The 9,590-nt window shown below is 46.8% G+C and overlaps 1 protein-coding gene across 1 annotated transcript in view; it reads right to left on the bottom strand.

Moving 5' to 3' along the window:
- CFDP1 (craniofacial development protein 1) overlaps nt 1-9,590 on the bottom strand; it is a 169,453-nt gene that overhangs the window by 155,750 nt on the left and 4,113 nt on the right. Inside the window, exons 2-4 of the mRNA XM_025199745.1 lie at nt 9,290-9,399; nt 2,436-2,535; nt 272-500 (exon numbers count right to left, since the gene is read on the bottom strand). Of these exons, the coding sequence (XP_025055530.1) occupies nt 272-500; nt 2,436-2,535; nt 9,290-9,399 (439 nt within the window). The remainder of the gene's footprint in view (nt 1-271; nt 501-2,435; nt 2,536-9,289; nt 9,400-9,590) is intronic.

Genomic DNA, 9,590 nt, shown 5'->3' with positions numbered 1-9,590 from the left:
AGAAAACACAATGATGGACAATGGTCACCTTTACACACAAGTGTCAGGACTTTCCAGATAGAAGGAAAGGGTCTGGCTTTACACTGTGGCTGGCACCAGGGCTCTTTCCCATATCTGGCCTATGAAGGGTAGAAGGAATCCATTGTTTTACTGTTTGAGCCACCACTCAATAGTAGCTGAACTAGTTGTTCTTGTATCTGTATTTTTACTCTCTGGATTCTTTGCCACACTCCATCAATAAAGAGCTGCCCAGACCAGGTGTCTTCATTACCTTGCAAGTCTGTGGACTGGTCACCTGAGCAGCAGCCAGGGTTTTAGGTTTCTGTCCCACATCACTGAGGAAACTGGCCCAAAGAGCATCCTCTTTCTTCTTCTCTTCTTCTTCTGATCTGTCTCCTTCCACCTGCCTTAGACTATCCACCTCTTCCTTCTCACCTTGTTGAGCCTTTGCCTCCTCAGAGTCACCTGGCTCTAACAAGAGGCCTCCTTTCTTCCTTTTCCTGGGAACAGATGCCAACAGAAATGCTGAGATGCAGCAAAGCCCCACCCATTAAATCACAAATGTGGGTGAAGTTATAAAATATTTTTTATATTTATAAACTGTAAGGCTTCAACTAACCTTAAAACTGAACCATTTGGCTAGAATCAACTACGCCACTCAGAAAGTGTAGGGGTAATGTTCTGACAAAACTATTTAAATGATCACTGCAAGAGGTAGTGCAGATGGACAATCTTGGTAAAGTAGCTGGTAAGGTTCCACAGCAAGGGTGTCAAACATCCAGAATGCATGCAGCTTGCACAGCCAGGTTGCCTGGCCTGTGGGGCTTGTAGAGGGGCCAAGATGAGCGCAGGCAGGGCTCACTGACAAAAATCAGGGACAGAGCCCCACTGGGATGCCCACTGGCAACAGCTGCAGTAACTCCCCTCACCGCATCCATATCCAGCCCACAAGGTGACCCATAGTCTAGATCTGGCCCATGGGGTAGGATAAGTTTGACACCTTTAAATCAAGAGACTGAAGCTGCAAGGAGAGATTGGTTTAACTAAAAATTATTTAAAATTGCCAAGTTTAATGATAGTTTAAAGAGGCAAGCAGTAAAGTGATTAAAACCAATTTCATGACCTGGTTTTGTATTTGTCTTTTTTACATGTTTTTAAAAGGGAAATTTTCATTAGTTGCTAACCATTCAAAATGCTAATTTGCAACTAAGTGTATGGCCATCATACTAACCTGGGTGTTTCTCTCTGCTAAACAAGAGGATAAATTTTAGATAAATACACGTATCTCAGCAAATACGTAGCTTGAAGGTTTTTTCCTTTCAGATTCTTAATTTTCGCATTTATGTTCCAAAAGCATCAATAACATGTTTCCCATTTAATAGATTTTTTTTTTTTTAACTCATAAGTTGTGTTGTGCTGCATTTGGCTAGAAACTGGAATTCAGTTAAAAAGAGAGACATTAAAAAACAGCATTTTAAAAAATGATTTTATTAGTTAAATGAAAATACCTCAAACAAGCTAGATACAGATGGAAAAAAAAGTGTATCTACATAATGATTTAAGCTTAAAACTAACGGATTTATTAAACAAAGGAAGTATGCTCTCCATTTAGCTAACTAAACTAATTGTTTTTGGCCACTGTGTCCATCAGGATGTTAGCATTAATAGACCCATCCTCACAACTTGTTTTCACTCCTAGGTTGGAAGAGAAAAGAAAAAAAAAAAAAAAGTGCTTCCCTGACTTCAGTTTATTCAGCTAGTTGAGGTCAGTGATTAGAGCTGAGAAGCTGAAGTGAAGAAAAGGTTCTCTGCACTTGCACAAAAGGGTGCACTGTCAAAAGCTGGTTAGGTACTTCACTAGACTCTGGGTCCAGCTGATTAGACAGTGACTGACAGCCACCTGTTCAGCTAGTTGAATTTAGCTGAAAAACCTTGGCAGCAAACATACACCGTACACTTTGATTTTCTCTTATTTAATGTAATGATCCTAACAGATTATTATTTTTTGGCATTAACACAGGTGGCCCTACCGTTAATTTTAACATAACAAGATTTTTTTTTTTTTTTTTTTTTTTAAGAAAACCTATTTAAAAATTTTTGTTTTCCCATGCCCCACTTGAAAGTCAGCAACTTACTGGTTTTTATTCTTGGCTATAACACTGATACTCAGCAGGCCCCTGGGAAGGTCAGTTGGACACTGTCTCAACAGCTCTGTTAGCAGAATGAAACTAGTTTTCTCTTTCACGCTATTCTTGTAAGTTTTTCACTTTTCATAATACCATTATAATACAGAAAGAAAAGTTAACTTATGTCGTTTTTGTATAACTGGGCCAAGAAGGCAAGCTTATTGCAGCTAGACACACTGGTTTCTCAGAGAAGCCACCTATATTCCCTGTAGGGTACTCCAAACAAAGTAAGGCTCATTCAGCATTTACCTGCATGCAATACTTTTGGAACCTTTTTTCCTTTTGTTCAAATTTTCTTCCTCATCTTCCTCTACCAACTCACTCACATCATCTTCACTGTACTCGCCACCTGAAACCAAACACCATAGGTTACTATGACTACACCCAGGAAACAAGGGGGGAAAAGTTAAATTCCACACTTTCCGAGGAAGAAAAAAAAATGGTTTCAAGTGATTCAGGAGAATCACCAGCACCTGGAACATCCAAATCTTCCACTGGAAGATTTCCTCAAACCTACTCACAGAAAGGCTGCTGTTAAAATAAGCTGTTAGTATTGTATTCAAAGGCTACAAGCAAGTTTTATTAGCAGTCAAACTTCAAAATGGAAGAACTGGTTTCCATCATTTCACCTGGCTGAGATGAACATCAACTACATCTTTGAAACCATGGGTTTTCCCTTGCAGACTGTCAGAGTTCCAGCTTGCAAGGGGCTGCTTGCCCCTTATCCTCCCACACACCCTTCCCCACATACTGTGGGGCCTGAGGCAGGGGGTCGGGAGTGAGGAGCACTGGTTCAGGATTGGCCATTGATGTTTACAAATGGGTCCTGGTATAAAAAAGGTTGAGAACCAGTGGCCTAGAAGATGCTGCCATAATAGACACCACTTTGCTGATGCACAGGGACTTTGGCACACCTCACAGTTTCCCCATTTGTAGGCTGTGTTGTGACCACATGCCTTCATTTTCTGCAGAATCCAAGCGTGCAATTTTCAGAAGAGCACAGCTTCTAGCCTCTAAGGTTGCCACAGATCTTTCCAGACATGAACCAAGTGTAACAAATGCCTGAGACTTCTGAGCCTCAGGTGAGGCCGTCTCTGCACTTTGTCAAAGGCAGTGGGAAGTGCAAGACTTAAGGCTGACAGTCCAAGTTCACAATATTAAAGACATTCAAGTTACTGTAAACAAGAAGCTGCTGTAGAACAGAACCGAAGTGAATATTACCAGTTTTCACTGTTGTGGGCATGGGCAACAATGAAAACCAACTAGAAACAAGGCAATTTCATTCTTCCACTACTTTCCAAAGCCAGGAACAGCAACAACAGCAAACTAGGGGTGCACTGATAAAGATTTTGTTGGCTGATACCGATAACCAATTATTAACCAACCATATTGACTAATGCCGATCCGATAACCAATTTCCTGACATACACAAAAAAGGTTTATTTGTGTGTGCTCCAGCAGTCTCCTGCATCATTTATCAGCATCCTGGTGCTTAAACTAAAGCTCATTAAATGTGCTTTAGTTGAAGCGCCACCACAACCATTTAAAGGTGGGGATACTTTTAAGTGGAACAAAGCTGAGCAGGTTAAGGGCAGATGTAGGCTGCCAGCTGTTGCCTTGGGGCTCTCCGCTCTGCTGCTTTTGCCCCTAGAGCCCCATGCTGGCCGTGCTCCCCCTCCCCACCCCCACTGGTGCCAAATGGGCAGGGAGCACGCAGCTGGCACAGGGCTCCTGAGGGAAAGGCAGCAGAGCAGAAAGCCCCAATCATGCAGTGAGCATCCCGCATCCACCCCGTGCACAGTCTGGAGGGGCACATCTCCCTGACATGCCTCTCCTGGGGGAGGGTGCAGTACTGGGGAGCCAGCCCCTCCTCACTCTCCCTGGACGAGTTTCCCGTGGCTCCATCCCACTCCCCGCCCTGGTCCCACGTGCCATACACCACTCTGGCTAGGCAGAGCCCCCAGGCCCCGCTCCTCTCCCACCCTCACCATGAGGGCCTCAATCCACCACCCCCATGCCCCCACACAGCCCCTTTCCCTCCATAGATTTATCTGTAGGGGGCTGCACTCCACACAGCCTAGATGTATTCCTGGCCATGTGCATATGTGCAGCTGCGCACATGTATGCAGCACCCCCTGCATCTTGCTCCCAGCAGCCCCAAGCAGGACCTATTGAAGGCTAGAATGCTGCCCCCCTACAAGGGGAAAAATGCCACCTCCCAAAGGAATCCAGGCATCCGGGAGCCCTGGCTCCACAGGGGAAAGGGAACCCAGGCGTCCAAGGCCCTGGCCAGAAGGCATAATTATCAGTAAGCATTATTGGCTACAATGGCCAAAAAAACTCAATAGCTGATAATGTCATTTCCCCTTTTATCTGTGCAGATCCAATAGGCAACCAATATACCAGTGCACCTCCACAGCAAGAAGCACTGGAGTCAGTTTTTCTAGAGAAGAAATCATATGAGGGAGGCTGGCAGGCAGAGAATCTCAGAGTCATACTCTCCCCAAAACCAGAAAGATGGAAGAACAGAGTAGCTCATGTATACCAACAGCAGCTGGGTGAAAGGAACTATAGTCATGAGCCATATATGAGGTCCACTTAGTCTAATATACTATTCCCGAGGGTGGCCAATACCAGATACTTCAATGCAGCAGGTCTATTTGATGTGTAGGGTTAATGTAAGCTTGACTGCCACCGAACAACCGTTATCCCCCCATTGTTTGGGGGGGGGGGGGGGGGGAAGAGGGGTATTCGATATACACCAATTGATTTCAGGGGACAGCTAAAGGGAAAACAGGGTTGGGAGCAATCATTGACTCAAAATGAGTCCACCAAGGGGGGGACAGAGCAGAAAACACTGGACTGGAGCCCAGATCCAAGCTGTCACGTAAGGATTACCTAGACTCATCCAGCCCTGGCTACTACCCCATGCTGCTCATACATGTAAACACTAGTGATACTAGCGGGGATGACCCTGAGCAGATCAAAAGTGACTATAGGGCTCTGGGTGCAAGGGTGAAGGGAACAAGGGCTCAGGTGGTATTCTCAATGATCCTTCCAGTCAAGAGGAAGGGCCTGGGCAGGAGCAGACATCCTACAGATCAATGCATGGCTGCATAGATGGTGTTGGCAGCAGAGCTTTGCCTTCTTTAACCACAGGATATTGTTCCAAGAAGAAAGATTGCTAGGAAGAAATGGGTTCCACCTGACAAAGAGAGGGAAGAGCATCTTCGCAGACAGGCTCGCTAACCTAGTGAAGAGGGTTCAAACTAAGTTTACTGGGGGATGAGGACCAAAGCCCTGAGGTAAGTGGATGACCTGGAGGAAGAACAAGCAAGGGGCAATGGGGAGGTCTGCTGTATTTTCTCAGGAAGATTGAGAAATCAGCTAATTACCAGAGGTGTCTATACAGAAATGCACAGAGCCTGGGAAACAAGCAGGAAGAACTGAAAGTCTTCATACAGTCACAAAACTATGATGTGATTGGAATAACAGACATGGTGGGATAGCTCGCATGATTGATGTACTATCGTAGATGAGTATAAACTGTTTAGGGAGGACAGTCAGGGGAGAAGAGTTGCACATTATGACAGAGCTGTATTATTGTTCAGAGCTCCAGTATGAAAATGGAGATAGGCCTGTAGAACGTCTGGGTTAGGGTTAGAGGGAAGAGCAAAATGGGTGATGTTGTGGTGGGGGTCTGCTGTAGACCACCCAAAGAGAATGAGGTAGATAAAGCTTTCTTCAGACACCTCTTAGAACTTCCTGATCACAGGACATGGTTTTCATGGGGGACTTCAAATCACCCTGACATCTGCTAGGAGGGTAATACAGCAGTGCGCAGGCAATCCAGGAAGATTTTGGAAAGTGCCAGGGACAAACTTCCTGGTGCAAGTGTTGAAGAGACTAACTAGGGGCTGCACTCTTCTTGACCTGCTGCTCACAAACAGAGAAGAATTGGTGGGAGATATAGTAGCGGATGGCAACTTGGGCAGCAATGACCATGAGATGATAGAGTTCAGGTTCCTGAAGAAAGGAAGGATGAAAAGCAGCAGAGTAAGGACCCTAGGTTTCAGAAATGGAGGTTTTGACTCCATTAGAGAACACATGGGCAGGATCCCCTAGGAAACCAGTCTGAGGGAGAGAGGAGTCCCAGAGAGTTGGCTGTACCTGAAAGAAACCTTACTGAGAGTGCAGGAACGAACCATCCCGACGTGCAAAAAGACTAGCAAGTATGGCAGAAGACCAGCTTGGCTTAGCAGGGAACTCTTCAATGAACTAAGACAGAAAGGAAGCTTACAAGAAGTGGAAACATGAACAAATGAGGGAGAACTACAAGAGTATTGCTCAGGTATACAGGGATGAAATGAGGAAGGGCAGGGCACAGTTGGAGTTGCAACTAACAAGGGATTAAAGGCAACAAGAAGGGTTTCTACAAGTATGTCAGCAACAAGAGGAAGGTCAGGGAAACCATGAGTCCCTTACTGAATGGGGGAGGCAACCTAGTGAAAAGAGGATGCAGAAAAGGCTGAAGTGCTCAATGCCTTATTACTTCAGTCTTCAAGGCAAGTTCAGCTGCCAGATTACTGCACCTGGCAGCAGTCTGAGGAGGAGGTGAGCAGCCAACAGTGGAAAAAGAACAGGTTAGGGACTAGTTGTACACATTCAGCTTTTCTAAGTCCACAGGGCTGGATGTGATGCACCTGAGAGCGCCAAAGGAGTTAGCCAATATACTTGCAGAGCTGCTGGCCATCATCTTCAAAAACCCGTGGCAACTGGGAAAGGTCCCAGACAACTGGAAAAGGGCAAATATAGCACCCATCTTTAAGAAAGGGAAGGAAGAGGATCCAGGGAACTACAGACCAGTCAGCCTCAACTCGGTACCTGGAAAAATCATGGAGCAGGTTCTCAAGGAATCCATTTCTAAGCACTTGGAGAAGAAGGTGATTAGGAACAGTCAGCAGGGATTCACCACGGGCAAGTAATGCCTGACCAACCTGATTGCCTTCTATGATGAAATGACTGGGCCTGTGGATGCAGGGAGACCAGTGGATGTATACCTTGACTTTAACAAGGCTCTTGATATGGTCTCCCACAACATTCTCCCAGACAAGCTAAGGAAGCATGGGCTGGATGAATGGACTTTAAGGTAGACAGAAATCAGGCTGGACTGCTAGACTCAAAGGGTAGTCATCATTGGCTCACTATCTAGTTGGCAGCTGGTATTAAGTAAAGAGTGCCCAGGAGTCAGTCCTGGGGCCGGTTTTGTTCAATATTTTCATCAACAACCTAAAAGATGCCACAGAGTACCAGCAAGTTTGCAGATGACACCAAGCTTAGGGGAGTAGTAGATACGCTGGAGGGTAGGGCTAGGATTCAGAGTGACCTAAATAACTGGAGGATTGGGCCAAAAGAAATCTCATGAAGTTCAACAAGGACAAGTGCAAAGTCCTGCACTTAGCACAAAACAATCCTGTGCACTGTGGCAGGCCAGTAGGGGGCTCTCCTTACCGCGCCAGCCAAAAACCATGCTTTGGATGCCTCCCCAGGGGCGCCCACTGATGGCCAACCCCCTACTTGGAGCACACCCACAAGCCTGGGGTACCGCTGCCACCACCCAGACTCAGGTCTTTGTCTGGGCCCTGTACCACCCAGGGTTACATAGACCCTGTAAACCTAGGGGTTTCTTAACCCCAGCAGGATATATCCGAGTGCTTCTTATAACATGAAGCATAGAAAGTAGTCTCCCTTAAGTCAGCCAAGTAAAGGGAGCAAGAAGGCCTGCCCAATCCATTTCAAGCATGTACTACAAGGCTGGCTATATCAGACAGCTTTATTAGGTAGAGAGGGTAGGCACGGGGAGGGGTACAAATCAGACAAGTAGCAAAAGAATAACCCTGAACAAACAGAAGCAGCTTGGTAGCCTCTTGATGCACAATTAGAGTACTGTACGTTAAACTAAGTTCCTAGTTAAGTTTCTGATAAGTTACTCACTTCCACATCCAGCAAATGAAGGAGAGATGCAGAGGTCCCTGCTTCTGTATGTGTGTTTTAAAATGTCCGCCTGTCTTTTTCCTGCAGGGACCCTCTTAAAAAGCCCTCCTGACTTCACCACCTGGACCCAGTCAGGGACAGATGTTAATTGATGCCGGTCAATCAGTTTGAAAAACAGAACAGTTACCTAGAGGAGTGACATGGGCTTAAGCCCATGCCCCATATTGTGAGGTCAGAGCTCATAACAATAGAGAGGTTAAATTCACACCCTCTTATCTGAGGCCAGTCATGTAGGCAGTAACTCGGGACAACCAGGTTGACAGACGTGCAAGAGGGAGAGGGGAACAGACAACACAAAAGAGCGAGGAGGCTGGGATGAGGCTCTTTCACATGCACCACTACAGACTGGGGGCTGACTGGCTGGGAAGCAGCTCTGCAGAAAAGGACCCAGGGGGGTTACAGTGGACAATACGCTGAATATGGAGCTGGCTGGGCGCACTTGTTGCCAAAAAGGATAAGGACATACTGGGCTGCATTGGTAGGTGTGATGCTAGCACATTAAGGGAAGTGATTATTCCCTCTATTCAGCACTGGTGAGGCCACACTGGAGTACTGTGTCCAGTTTTGCCCCCCCCACTACAGAAAAGCTGTGGGCAAATTGGAGAGAGCCTAGTGGAGGGCAACAAAATGGTTTGGGGGCTGGGGAACATGACTTGTGAGAGGCTGCGGGAACTGGGCTCGTTTAGTCTGGAGAAGAGAAGACTGACGGGGAATTTAATTGCAATCTTCAGCTACCTGAGGTAGGGTTCAAAAGAAGATGTTCTCAGTGATGACAGAACTAGGAGCAACAGACTCAAGTTGCAGCAACGAAGTTTAGGCTTTTAAGGCCCAGCTTGACAAAGCCCTGCAGGGAATGATCTCATTGGGAATGGTGCTGCTTTGACCTCCGGAGGTCCCTTCCAACCATAACTCTCTACGATTGTATGACAGTGCTCTTGAGCAACTGTATGACTTGATTGTATGACTTGCCCTTGAGCAAGTCCAAAAAGCCACTGAACAGTGTTGTGACACTGCCTGGAGATATGAATGGAGCGGACAGGAAGACGCACCCACAGCACCCAGGGCCCCCTGGCAAGGACCTCCTTCGTGGTCTAAATGACATCCAAGGCAGCAGGAAGCTGCGAAATCACCGGTCTCTGCAGCACTGAACAGGCGGAGGCTGTCTCAAGTTGCGAAGCAAGATCACAGGCAGGACGATCTCATTCATTGGCCCGCCGAAACAACCGCCTCCTCCTCGAGCCCCGGGGTCCCGACTGCAGCGTCTCAAAGCAGCGACGTGGGCGGGGCCGCCCCCTACACGCGCCGCCGCCCTACCCGGCGCAGGCTCCCGCCCGCGGGCGGCGGTGCCGC

Source organism: Alligator sinensis, unplaced genomic scaffold (assembly GCF_000455745.1).
Source record: "Alligator sinensis unplaced genomic scaffold, ASM45574v1 scaffold203_1, whole genome shotgun sequence".
Taxonomy (NCBI): domain Eukaryota; kingdom Metazoa; phylum Chordata; order Crocodylia; family Alligatoridae; genus Alligator; species Alligator sinensis.
The sequence above is the reverse complement of the archived record's forward strand: the minus strand, read 5'-3'. Positions and strand labels throughout refer to the sequence as shown.